Genomic DNA, 13,226 nt, shown 5'->3' on the forward strand with positions numbered 1-13,226 from the left:
TAATTTTGATAACCTTGTCTTGAATCCCTGTAGCAGAAAAGATTACCTAATTCGTATTAACGCCCCAGTTTTCTTGCAACACATCAATTTTGTTGTAGACAATGGAAATAGGTTACTGTGGCGACTATGACTGTACAAGAAGTGGAACTGTGTTCATGTGTGTGGGTGCTTTCATGGTCGATTACACAACCGATGGGAGTTTGTTTGCTGCTGTGTTTGTTCTGGCGTGTGTGACGGAAATTAAACCTCAGCCGGGTTGGAAGATAAACGTTTACTGATTACAAAACAACAGCCGCTCCTATGAATTTTCTAATATCACACATTTGCAATAATTCGAAGAGGAGAAACTTCAGTCGCCGTTTCCGCCATGTTGCTCCTCCTCCACCCCGCCCATCCTCCTGAACTTCTCCATTAAAGCCTCCTGGTTGAAGTCGCCATCTAGTGGGCAGCCGTCCACCAGGCTGTTCATCGGCGGCGGCGGTGGCCCATTTCCATAATCCTCCACTCCCAGCTGCAGCCGCCGGCGGTGGTGACCAGAGGCGGTGTAAACAGGAGGCAGGCCGTCATCAGCTGTTGCATCAGAGATCATCAGGTCTGATTGGTCGAGCTGGCCATTCTCGCCATTTTCCTGCTGCCAGCGAGACAAGAAGTGTGCGAGGACAGGAAGGACTTTACTGCGAGAAGCCAGAGCGTTGCCCTGGTGATAGGCCAGGATGTCCTTATATGGGCTGCTGGCAGGAGAGAGGCAGAGGGCGGGGCTCTGGGAGTTTTGGAGGGCGTGGCTAATCTGAAAGGCAGAGCATGAGGAAAATATAATGCAAACACACACATTTGTATTACTGTAACCTGAATCTACCCTGTTATCTGTTAATCCTGAATGTAAAACAAACTCTGTTTCTTAAACCTAATCTTTGTTTCTCTCTTAATTCCAACACTAAACGTACCAAAAACTCACTACAAAAAGTTAATTCCACCCTCAGCACTGACCTCCTGCCTGAACATCGAGTTGGAGCTGTAGATGACCAGCTGTCTCACGGGCTTGTAAGACTGGTCGCTGAAGGATATCGTCATGGCAACCACAGCATCCAATCGGTGTGACTGGCAGAAATCGCAGAGCTGCTGCTGCAGATTCTTTGTGAGCAAAAATGACTGGAGGCAGAGACAACACGAGGAAAAACGTCACAGTGAGAAAACACAACCCCCAGCATTCACTGCTCAAAGAGGCTCAGAGGCACCCCCTGCTGGCTCAGAGTGAGTTTGTCAGAATGCAAAAACACAAAACATAAAAATGGCTGCAACTATAAATCCATTACCGATTAATTTTCTGTTTATCTTTTCAATTAATTTGTTAAAACATACATAAAACTGTAATATCAATTATTATATATGTTATATATAATCATGGTCACATATAAAAATCTGTATACAAACAATGTATTCGTTTTGATTTTTTTTAAAAAGAAAGAATTTAATTTAAAATTAAACTAGAAAGACAAGTCTTATCGAATTTATGGTTTACAACATTATAAACATACAGGCTCATGTAGCGCACATCCACCAGTCAAAAGATTTATTAATACAGCTCAAATCACACATTAATTCACATATTACACTTACATCCAGACTCATGTAGACGACGCTGGCGGCTGCTCTCAGGTCGCCCCTGACAACTGTCTTCATGTTATTCAATAGGATGTGATTTGTGGTGAGACCTGGCACAGAAATCATCTTATTACTACAACCTGGTTTTCACTAATTTATTTTCCATAGCAGGAACATTCAGGCTGTTTTAGAGCAGCCAAAACTTTTAGTACATGTTCCAACTGCAAGAAACGCATCTGTATAACCTGCAAAAAACGTACCTGCTCTATCAGTTTTTATGCGCATTTTGCATCTGAGCATAAAGCGGAGACATCAAACCACTAGCTGTGTGTGGAGTGATGAGAAAACTGTAACCTTGTTTTCAGTAATACGTGAAATGTAATCTTTTCATCATGTTTTGTCCTGTTTGGGATTCAACTGGAGCCTTTTAAAATAAGACCATGTCTTCTTTTTGCAGCAGTTTAGTTTGACCCACTGGAGGACAGGTTCACCTGCCAGTGACCTCATAAATATGTAACAGGACTGAATGGAAATAAGCTTTAATTTGTGTTTTATTTTGCAGATTTTCTTGAAATTTCAATTGATTTTGTTACATCGAAATAGAAACCTGCTCCAGAATGGACATCATGTGTCCTGATAAATGGAGCTCATTTATATCTTCATGCTGCAGCTGTAGAAGATGTGTTTACCTGAAATGCTGAACTTGGCCTTGTGCAGGGCAGTGTGAAGAGCGCTGCTTGGTGGCAGATCAGGGAACTGCATCTGCAGCAGATGGACTGTCTGACTGTCTTTAACGGTCACTTTACCGACCAGAGGAGACAGATTCACACTGTCCACCACCATCGCACCTGCAGAGACACACAGGAGACACATTCACACCTGCAGGGACACACAGGAGACACATTCACACCTGCAGGGACACACAGGAGACAAATTCACATCTGCAAACAAACAGTTTTGCATGTGGATGTCTCACCATATAGCAGTAATGCCAGCTGCTTGTCCAGGATCTCCAGTGGTCTGGACAGAATCCGCTCTGTTACCAAGGTAGCACAGGATGCTACCATTTCCACATTGACAGGACAGGAAAGGGAGGCGGTCCTCTCCAGCTGGTGGTGGTCGATGACCTCTACTACCACAGCCTCCAGGTCGCTGTCGGCACTGAAGAACATAACTCTTCAGATTAGCAGGAATGTGATCGGCACATTGCTCTGTGTGTTGGTATTTCAGACCTCGGCAGGACATTGTGGTCCACCAGCGTCAGTGCTAGCCTCCGGTTGGCATGGAGACGAACCAGGTCCACCTCGTCTCTGAACACCAGGGTTTCCATGGCGACACCGGCCTCCCTAAACAGGAGGAGGACATCAGCTCGCAGGTGGAATTGTGAACGAGGAATGTTGAGAACCGGAACAACCAGTGGACAACCCAACCGACCAGAGGACGTCTGAGAGAGGGAACAAATTAGCAATATCTCAGCAAGGCCTAGGCTATTTTACAAATTTTAAATACAAATCATCATACCTTGAATTTGATCATTTAGCATTTATTGATATTTGATTCAATTAGTTACATGAGACACATTTTGTTTGGAGATTTTAATGTCATCAGAAGTTTCCAGTCTACAGACCAAAAACTAACTCTGAAATAAAGAATTTTTAAATTCTCCCAGGATTATGTTGTATATGTGCACAATGGAGATTATTAAAAAAGGGCAGAAATATAATTTAGTTAAATACCTACATAAGACATACACCCTGAAAGTTGTGACCGGTGCCTAAGATAGAAATATGAAAAGAAATAAGCTAAAGCTAAATTTGACAGACTTTTTAATGGTCAGATTTTCCATCAAAACGAGATCTATGCAGGTCTTCAGGTATTCATGTTTTTGTTTTTGCTGTAGATTTCTGTCCAGAGTAAAAATATTTAAATAAAAGCATTAAAGTATGTCATGGGGTGTTCCCTAAGCTTCAGTCCTGGGCACCTTGTTTTTCTGTCACACTCAACTACAGCTTATCAGCTGTAAACATTGTGTTTTCTCTGCTGATATGCAGATGATACTCCACTCTATTTATCAGCTTTTCCCATTTATCTATACATTTTCAGGACAAATAATATAAGGTTTGTTGAATTTTTATGTTCTAATTTGGATAACTATGTTTTGAACTCCTGGAATAGAATGCACTCTAAATTGATTACTTAATAGGTATTTCCTCCCCAGTTTTGTTTTAGACAGTAGAAGCTTCACTGTTTTTAGAACAGTCTTTGAAAATGTGTCTTCAATACTCTGAATCTGGATTATGTTAATATAAAAAGCATTTAATTCAGGATTTTTATTCCTTCATTCAGCTAAAGGCATTCAAACAATTAAAGTAGTCGTCATACTAAGTTGTCTGACCAGATAATTTTACTTTGATTTGACTTCTTCATCATCTTTTACTGGAAACATAAAACCTTTTTTAACCTCTGTGTCAACATACCCTGGACAGGAAGTAGGCCATGGCCAGCGTGGACACGGCTGAGTCCAGGTCACATGACTCACTACCCAGGATCACGTGGACTCTCAGGTTGTTACGGAAACCGGTCTGTGAGAGGAGAGTGCATCATGAGTATTTGTACTTTAAACTTCTACTTGAAGCACTTTTTGCTCAACCTGATTAATGAGGCAGGTTCCATTTCTTAATACTTTACAAAACAAAATGTTCTCTTTTGAGTCACCCTCCTTTGTGTAACCGAGTCTTTAAAGTTTTATTTTCTTTACCAAGTGAAATACCAGGTGATTGTTTTGTTGTCAGCTTTTTCTTAGAAAGTAAATATGAACAATTGAATGAAAACACATCATATGTAAACATTTAAATAAAAAATAATCTTTATTATGAGATCTTTCAGTTGCAATAACTGGAGACTCCTTTTAAACTGAAATGTTGGTCGAAGAGAATATATGAAGAAAAAGTCAAACAGAGGAAGCAGACATTCATGCTGTCTCTGTCCGTGAACTTCAGACGCAGGAGAAACAGTAACGTGTTTAACTGTCCGTCTGTAAATATTTGCTTTGTGTGCTGTGTGTCCTCAACCGACTGCATGTTTCTGGCAAACACAGCCTCAGCTCGGGTAAATCACAACTAACACCATACCTGCGAAATACTCCTTTAAAATATAAAGCACTAATAAACTTTAAATATAAAAAAAATACATGAAAACACACAACACAACCACAAAATGACACAAAATGACTAAAAGAGCCAGAAATGACCACACAGAAACACAGAAACAGACACACAAAATGATCACAGAGGCATAAAGGTAGACACAAAGAGATACAAAATGACTATAAAGACACAAAAATGACCACAAAGAGACATAAAGCTAATTACATGGACAGGCATGACTGCAAAAAGACACAAAATGAAACAAAATTACCACAAACTTACATAAAAATACCACAAATAAACACAAAACCACAATGAATGACCACAAACAGACACAAAACGACCACAAAGAGACACAAAACGACTTAAACAGGAAGACATGACGACAACAAAATCAAACAACCATTAAAAGAGACAAAATGACTGCATTAACACAAGAAGAGGCACAAAGATAAATAAAATGATCATAATGAGATACAAAATGACTCAAAGAGACATGAAACAACCACAAAGAGACAAAAACTCCACCACAAACAGACACAAAACAACCACAAAGAGATACAAAACCACCACAGATCCCTATGATATGCAACTTGTGTCACCACAACATGAGCAGCACAAAGACCTGCTCAGAGGTGTCACCTTCATCCACCTGCAGTCTGATGTGTGTGTGTCAGTACATTATCAATCGACCTACACACACACACTCACCTTCGCAGCAGACCTACTCGACTTCAAGAATTTGTCCATGCCGTCCACATTCAGTCAGATCAGGAAAGACTTTGCTGACTAGGGGGACAGAAACATCCACCGTCCTGCGCTGTCCAATCACCCTCGGTATCTCGCTGACCTTTCAAAATAAAACTCACAGCCTCTTTTTTTGTTAATAAATAACGACCAGTTTCTGTTATCGTCAAAGAAAACGCAAACTGCCACCATGTGTGACCTTGCTACCACCTGAAACATCTTATCAGAAAACTTCTCATTTATTCATTATTTATTGTTTTTAGAAATATTTGTATATTTTAGTATAGGGATGTTGTAATAAATTACAACATTTATTTAAGATTAAAGTATGAATTATTTCTATTCCTTCAAATTCTGTATCTTTACTGTTATTACTTCATCACAGTGTGTATTTTGCCACTTTTAGGCCCCCATAGTTAATTACAGGTACTAAAAAATAATAATAATTTATATATTCTCCCATGAACTGGAAAGAAAGCTCTGATCCTATTTTTTAATTGTTAATCGGGGATTGTTGTACTGGACTACAAGAACTAGCATTTGTGTATTGCACATTCAGTTATTCCTTTTCTGAGGATATTTAGAAGTATTTATTATTTTTGTCATTGTACTCATATTCTTATTTATATTGCTATTGTTATTTTATTTATTTATTTTAATTCATCATATTGTATATTTGGGCACTTTAGGCCCCCACAGTAAACTACAAGTTCTGGTAAAATATAATATTTTATTGTTCCACTCACAAACCCCTGAATTATTATTATTATTATTATTATTTTTATTATTATTGTTTTAGTTAGGGGCTGATGTATTAGATTACAACACTAGCATTTATTTATTGCACATTCATTTATTCTAAAGCCCTGCTCTTATTTCGTTTTTTGTTTGGAAAACGATAGTATTCGCTTCATCTCAGTTATTTTATCTTTAAAACGCATATACTGTCTTATCCTTGTGTGTGTTTTTTTTTTAATCCTACTTTTTATTATACCTAATTTTGTATGTCCCTATATATTAGCATGTAGCTTGTATCACCTCCGACCAGCAGATGGCGGTAAATCCCCCCTCATTGACGTCAGCCACCCCTTTCCCACAAGATGACGCAGAAACGTCACTTCCGGCAGATACATCCAACATGGAGTCGAATGGTTTGAAGCTGAATTTCTGGGGGAATGGACCACAGCCAGGACAGTTTTACAATTTTCCCGGCAGCAGCAGCGGATCGAGCCCAGCATGTGGACCGGTCAGACACACACTGTGAGTGAACCGTTCCGACAGAACCGGATTTTTAACGGTTAATGTCAGCTGATGCGCCGCTGTCAGTTTCGGTTTGAGCTCCGCCGCACTGCTGCATCATCATGGAGAAACAATGCTAAGCTAACATTTGGTTTACTTTAGTTTACCGCTAAGTGCTGACAGTCTGTAACTTTTGTAATAAAGTTATGTGATTAATAACATGTTCATCCTCATAAAACTGGGAACGCTGTAGGTTTTTTTTATTGTTTTTGTGGCGTTTTGCTGACTAACGATTAGCTTTTTAGCTAACTGTTGTAACTACAAAGTGAGTTGATGGAATTCAGGAGAAGAAAACACAGATTCACTATCGGTAATTGATTGACGTGACTTTCTCAAGTGCATATTTATTTCAGTAATTTTTATAACATTAAAAGTCATATATGTGCTTTGTCTATGTTTTTTAAAGCGGATTTGCTGCTTTTCTGTCTCATGAGTATATTTAGGTTTTGGACTCGTTATCAGACAAAACAACACAGCTGAATACATTACACTGGGCTGTTGAACGTTGTAGTCGTTTTAGCTTTTGTAACTGATTCCTTGTTTAAAAAAAAACAAAAAAACACTATATATATGTGTGTGTGTGTGTGTGTGTGTGTGTATGTGTGTATATATATATAGGTATATATATGATATATATGTTGCCTTTAGCTTGGTGATTGACCTTATCAGAGAAGAACTTAAACAGCTGAGTGCATTATTGTTTGCCATTTTCTGAAAGATTACATTTCGGACACATTCATGTTCACTGATCTTTGTTGTCTGACTGACTGTTAGTGAGAATAACTCCCCATCTCTCCATAGTAACCCGATGGTAACCGGGACGTCGGTGCTCGGCGTGAAGTTCAATGGGGGCGTCATCATCGCAGCGGACATGTTGGGCTCGTATGGCTCTCTGGCTCGATTCAGGAACATTTCCCGCCTCATGAAGGTAATGGTCACCACTGACAGAACATCAGCTCTACCCGTAAATGAATGAAAATGTGTTTAATGCGTTTTTGTGCTTCAGGTAAATAACAACACCATCTTGGGAGCGTCAGGAGACTACGCCGACTACCAGTACCTCAAGCAGATCATCGAACAGATGGTGTAAGCTGCCAAGCAAGATGCAGAAACACAGCCGGCTCTCTGCTTAATGTAAATATATAAATATTTTGATTCTTCCATCAGGATTGACGAGGAGCTGCTGGGTGACGGCCACAGCTACAGTCCAAAGGCCGTCCACTCCTGGCTCACCAGAGTGATGTACAACCGTCGCAGCAGAATGAATCCTCTGTGGAACACTGTGGTCATTGGAGGTTTCTACAACGGGGAGAGGTGAGATGCATTGACATGTCTTTTTATATTTGTGAGAAGTCAACAACGATTTCTGTTATTTAAAATTAATAAATTACTGTTCACATCTATTGTTACTTCTCAGACCTGTTTTGTGAGCTATAAGTAACCCTCCCTCTTGCTTTTCTCTAGTTTCCTCGGTTATGTGGACAAGCTGGGCGTGGCTTATGAGGCTCCCACAGTGGCCACAGGCTTTGGAGCGTACCTGGCTCAGGTGTGTTTGAACTCAACACTGCAACTGGAAGTGTGTTTTTTGCAGGATCTGATGCAAACACTTAAGTTTTGGAGAAATTTCTTATTAAACTTGTAGAATAAAGCGATTTTGAGGGATTATCACAGTTTTACGCTTACATTTGATAAATGTTTCCTGACGGAGCCACATATCGCACAAGATACATACAAGGACTGTCAGAAAGTTGAAACTCTGCTGACTATTTCTGTTTCTGTATAATAGGCCTCATTTCTCAAGTTTCTGTGGCTCTGATCCCAAACCAAGTTCAAATTTCAGTCTGATCTGATACTTAGATTTTCTCACAACAATTTACTGCTTCTTATTTTCATGTTTTTTCAAGCTTTTTTTTCTATATCTTTAAATTTGCTTTTGTGTTTGTTTGAATATGAACACACAGAAAAAAAGCTCAAACTGTGTATGTTTTTTTGCAGCCTCTGATGAGGGAGGTGGTGGAGGGCAAGGCGGAGATCACCAAACAGGAAGCCCGTGAACTGGTGGAGCGCTGCCTCAAAGTACTGTACTACAGAGACGCTCGCTCCTACAACCGGGTGAGTTAACTTCACCTCCCATCTCCAAACTGATCTCAGGTCTGCTGTCAGAAAGAGACACTCGCTTTGTAACTGCTGTGTAATTTACATTTTTACCTGTAATTGTTTTTACATTCACTTTCAGTTACATGTTGCCTTTAGACTTCAAAAATAACTGAACGCCAAAGAAAGGGGAAATAATAAGGCGTTCTTTGAAAAGAGACAAGGGTACTTAATTATATCGGTCAGTTATCAATTAAAAAAAGTGAGAGTGATAAAATACAAAAATGTTTAGAAATAGTCTTTTCTGTTGAATCAGGAAAGCGTTTTAAATATTTGTTTCATTTTGCATAAAGTGATGTTTTTTCATTTTAGCACGAGATTGCCATAGTTACAGAAGAAGGTGTGGAGATCATTGGTCCTCTGTCTTCTGAAACCAACTGGGACATCGCTCACATGGTCAGGTAGGTCAGAGGACGGGGAGCTAAACAAGAGCCGATATCGTTTTTCTGCAGCAGTTTGACTTTTACACATACCAGATTACTACAGCTGATACTATGACTAATTCTCTAACAGTGGAAATGAGCTGCATTGTGTGCTGTTTATTGTTTCTTTGAATCCGATATTAAACACAGTATTGCACAAAAAGCCAAAACACACTGATGCAGAAATGAAGCAGAAATATCCAGATGCAGCTTTCGCTAATCATAAAAATAAAAATGCAAAGTTTCAGATGGAATGTTGATTGTTTACAACCAGACCAACTTGTATTTCAGCCACAAGTTTTCATTCAGATGACTGTGTATTGCGCTACTTTTGCAGCTGCTTCACATTAAAACTCTCCAGCTGTGAGAGGGCTTTTATTATGCCTCTGTTTTGGTTCTGATGTCTTTATGTCCATGCTTCCCATTTTAATGAATATGATATCTTGTGAGAGTGTTTTTATATAATGAACATGGTTCATTCATATTCCTACGAAATATGAAAAAGTCTAGAATTTGTTTTTAGTAGTGTCCAGGTCTGGATGGTTTTAGGAATAACATAGGAGTATAGAAAAATATTAGTGTTTCCATTTTCTGAATTATGAAATGTGGGATTTCTAAACTAAATTGATCGGACAAGCAAAGCCATTTGAAACAGGCAGCCAGCACAGCCATAATACCACCGTGTGGGAGAGCAAAGCATCTTTTCTGTCTGAGGAAACCTTTATAGCTGCGTTCATTAGTGTTTCCTGTGTATATATAATATATAAATAAATTAAATTGTATGAAGTGAAAGGTAGGGTTGTACACAAACAAAGTTTCATATTAAAGTGTTGAAGGTGTGAAACCAGATTTTGAGATGGTAAAGACTGTGCATGTAACTTCTCTGCATTAACTTGTGTTTGTCATTCTGTTTCTCTGCAGCGGGTTTGAATGAAGACGAGCTGCAACTTTCTCTCTGCTGCATCAAAAACAACTGCTCACATTGAACGTATCTTATCCCAGTTTAGTTTCTTTCTGATGTTCTCTGTCACTTTTGTATAATGACAAATAAATGCGACCAATGGAATATGTGTTGTTTTTATGGTTTTATTTGTGTCATGTGCAAATGTCACTTCTTTTCCTCAGCGGTAAATTAAATTTCTGCTCAGTAGATAATACATATCAAACTTTATAATATATATTCACATGACATTGGATGCTAATATTCCACATTTTATTTTAACAATTATAGGTATCCTGTGGTTTGTGTCAGGATTGTTAACAGTTTCAGACTCATTGTCTCTTATCGGAGATGAACACATTTTTTATAACAAAGGTTTTGGTCAAATTGGTTTCTTTTGGAGTAAAGCACATTTTTTTCAATTGCAGTTTGTTTCCAGCTAACTGTTTTGAGTTTTACGCTGAGAGACCATACTACCGAAATTAATCCTAAAAATAATAACACAATAAACAAAAATTGAGAGAATCTCAGATTTCTCCATGTTGTATTTAATATGCAAATCCCAGATTGTAGTGTCGTTAAGTGTCCACTCTCCTCTAAATTTCTCTGAACTGTAAATTATCGCAACATACATGTTACACGCATGTTTATTTAAAGTAGTTTCGCTTTCCCTGTGTGAACGGGCCACTGTTGCTATCCAGATTTCGCCAGATAAATGCATCTGTTTTGTAACTGGGCAGACCAGGAAAACACGTCCAACCAGAATAATCCCTGTCAGAAAAATAATTCTGCTCGACAAATGGAATTTCGCCAGCTTTTGGTATCCGGGTAGATTTGCGTGAGCCGACCAATCGGAATAGACGATGGCTTTGTAGTCAGGCAGACATAACAAAGTCATCCAATCACAAAAAAATCTGAAGGGGGATTTTTGCTGTATCTTGGCTCAGGTACTTTCTTTTTCTTTTTTAAAATAAATACTCAAAAGCTACTCACCCAAACGGTTACAAACTAATAACAGAATTAATGAACTGTCATCGGGAATTAATTAGAAATTAAAAACAGCGCTTCGAAACGTGTTTAAAGGGCGTTTCTTTGCTTGCTAGCTAATGCTATCTGATAGCAACTAGCTAAGCTAGTTAGCTAGCCTGTAATGGGTAGCGGCGGTTCGTCGCTAACCGCGCAAATGTCAGTCGAACTAATCCTCTCCTTCGCGGGAAACCGTTTTCTGGATTTCTGTGCCGGTGAAAAATTCATCATTTATGTCTGTAATAAACGCAGCTAGCGTGTCAGAGTTTCCCTGCCTGTCGCTGTCAGCTAACGCGGAGGGTGTGTGTGTGTGTTGTCCGCTAGCCTGTTAGCTCGCAGTAACATGTAGAGCGGTGTGTGTGTGTTGTGTAGTAAATGGCAGCACATGACCACCGGCGCTGCGCCCGCTGTAAACACGGCAGGCAGAGCTGACATGGAGAGCACGGCTGTAACACCGGCACCTCCGGCTCACATTAACGGGGGTTTGAGGAGGGCACGGCCGGCGGCGGGCTGGGTCTGGCTCCGCCGAAACATGCCTCCCGCTCCAGTTGTACTCGTAACGTTTCACAGCACCGTGACAGCCGGCATGTGTCACTACCCGGCAGCCAGCGGGCCTTTTAACCGGCTGTCAGCGCGGAACCGGGCTGAAATCTGAGCTTAACGGCAACGCGGTGTGATGTTGATGGAGTGGGCAGCTGTGGTCGGGCTGCAGAGTCCCGTCCGGCAGTCTGAGACAGTCGTTTACCGCCCCAGACCTCATTTACATGACCCCGCAGACTGATTCAAGCTTTGATTGTCAATCAGCACTTTACTATCCAGCTTTTTATTTCAAATACTGTACGTTTTGTTAAAATCCTCTCTTTCCAGTGGGCTAAACCTCCTGAGGGGCCCTGGCATGCACGGACCCCTGGGCACTGACTTGTAGTGGTACATGTCCACAGGATCTGTCATTTCTAGGCTTCCCATTCATTGTCTTTGTAAGTAGCCCTGCAATGCATTCCGGTCCCAGTGAATTGCATTTTGAGAGAAGTGGCATAATGTTGGCTTCTCCCCAGTTACATGAAGTCTGGCATACTTCATGCAAATCAGGGGCATAACTTTAAAAGTAATTGAAGTTGATTCACTGGTACTGGTGTCCACAGGATCTGTCATTTTAAGGCTTTCTATTAATTGTTAATGTAAGCAGCCATGCAATGCATTCTGGTAGCATCGTATGCATTTAGAGACACAGGGAGTGTCTTTGTCGTCTCCTCATTTGCAAAAAGATGAGGTCTAGATTACTTTATGAAAATCTGAGGCGTCCAGCTGCAACTCGATACCTCTGGAAACTTCTGACAGACTTACAAACTGACTACAGTTGATCTAATCATACGCGTTCAGATTGTTAGGATTTTTGTGATGTAAGGGAAGTTTTGAAATGAGCTGACATGTTGGTTCTTTTTGAATTCCAGCCTACACACGAAGTGTTTGTCTAATCAGGTGCAGCCAGTGTTTGTTGTAGGAAGGTGTGGCCTGCATTGTTTTCCTGTCGGAAAATACCTGTAAATCATCTGTTCTGACACTGTCTGCTTGTAAAATATAATTTAAACAAAGCTGACAAAAGCTGTTTGGAGCTTTTCTCATATGATGTAGCACTGGCAAAGGCATTCAAAATAACGTTTTACTTTAGATAGCATTTGGATTTGGCTTTGCAATAATTGCAAGGCACTGTCGACAGAGTACCTGTTTCTGATCGTCATTCTTTTTGTATTGGAACTATTTCCGGATACCTTGAGGCTGCGTTTGTTTTTGCAACCAAGTCTTCCTTTCCAGTGTTTCTCTCCTGTTGGTCGTTCGTTTTGCTGTGCACTTGTGAAGCCTGCATGTCCACAAACTCCATGTCATTTAAAC

The 13,226-nt window shown here is 40.0% G+C and overlaps 2 protein-coding genes across 2 annotated transcripts; one reads left to right on the forward strand and one right to left on the reverse strand.

Moving 5' to 3' along the window:
• Positions 1–256: 256 nt before the first annotated feature.
• LOC103373119 (protein prune homolog) lies at positions 257–5,527 on the reverse strand. Its single transcript, XM_008302933.1, has 8 exons — positions 5,460–5,527; positions 4,080–4,184; positions 2,835–3,046; positions 2,579–2,763; positions 2,292–2,450; positions 1,618–1,712; positions 988–1,149; positions 257–787 (listed from the first exon to the last, which is right to left on the reverse strand). Exons 1-8 carry the CDS (start codon positions 5,496–5,498, stop codon positions 350–352), a joined length of 1,395 nt encoding a protein of 464 aa, XP_008301155.1. The 5' UTR covers positions 5,499–5,527; the 3' UTR covers positions 257–349.
• Positions 5,528–6,610: 1,083 nt separating this feature from the next.
• On the forward strand, positions 6,611–10,436 carry psmb4 (proteasome 20S subunit beta 4). The gene is made up of 8 exons (XM_008302934.1): positions 6,611–6,755; positions 7,596–7,722; positions 7,801–7,880; positions 7,962–8,108; positions 8,259–8,340; positions 8,790–8,906; positions 9,261–9,349; positions 10,292–10,436. Exons 1-8 carry the CDS (start codon positions 6,634–6,636, stop codon positions 10,302–10,304), a joined length of 777 nt encoding a protein of 258 aa, XP_008301156.1. The 5' UTR covers positions 6,611–6,633; the 3' UTR covers positions 10,305–10,436.
• Positions 10,437–13,226: the final 2,790 nt, after the last annotated feature.

This window comes from Stegastes partitus, unplaced genomic scaffold (assembly GCF_000690725.1).
Source record: "Stegastes partitus isolate 25-593 unplaced genomic scaffold, Stegastes_partitus-1.0.2 Scaffold1911, whole genome shotgun sequence".
Lineage (NCBI taxonomy): Eukaryota > Metazoa > Chordata > Actinopteri > Pomacentridae > Stegastes > Stegastes partitus.

Bases quoted from the DNA above. Each gene is read 5' to 3' on its own strand.
- LOC103373119 (XM_008302933.1), bottom strand. From the start codon at position 5,498: ATGGACAAATTCTTGAAGTCGAGTAGGTCTGCTGCGAAG. The intron at 2,451-2,578 runs GTGAGACATCCA...GTGTCTCTGCAG, and splicing joins GCTGGCATTACTGCTATATG to GTGCGATGGTGGTGGACAGT. The intron at 1,150-1,617 runs GTAAGTGTAATA...CTCTGCCTCCAG, and splicing joins TCGTCTACATGAGTCTGGAT to TCATTTTTGCTCACAAAGAA.
- psmb4 (XM_008302934.1), top strand. From the start codon at position 6,634: ATGGAGTCGAATGGTTTGAAGCTGAATTTCTGGGGGAATGGACCACAG. The intron at 7,723-7,800 runs GTAATGGTCACC...TTTGTGCTTCAG, and splicing joins ACATTTCCCGCCTCATGAAG to GTAAATAACAACACCATCTT. The intron at 7,881-7,961 runs GTAAGCTGCCAA...TTCTTCCATCAG, and splicing joins CAGATCATCGAACAGATGGT to GATTGACGAGGAGCTGCTGG.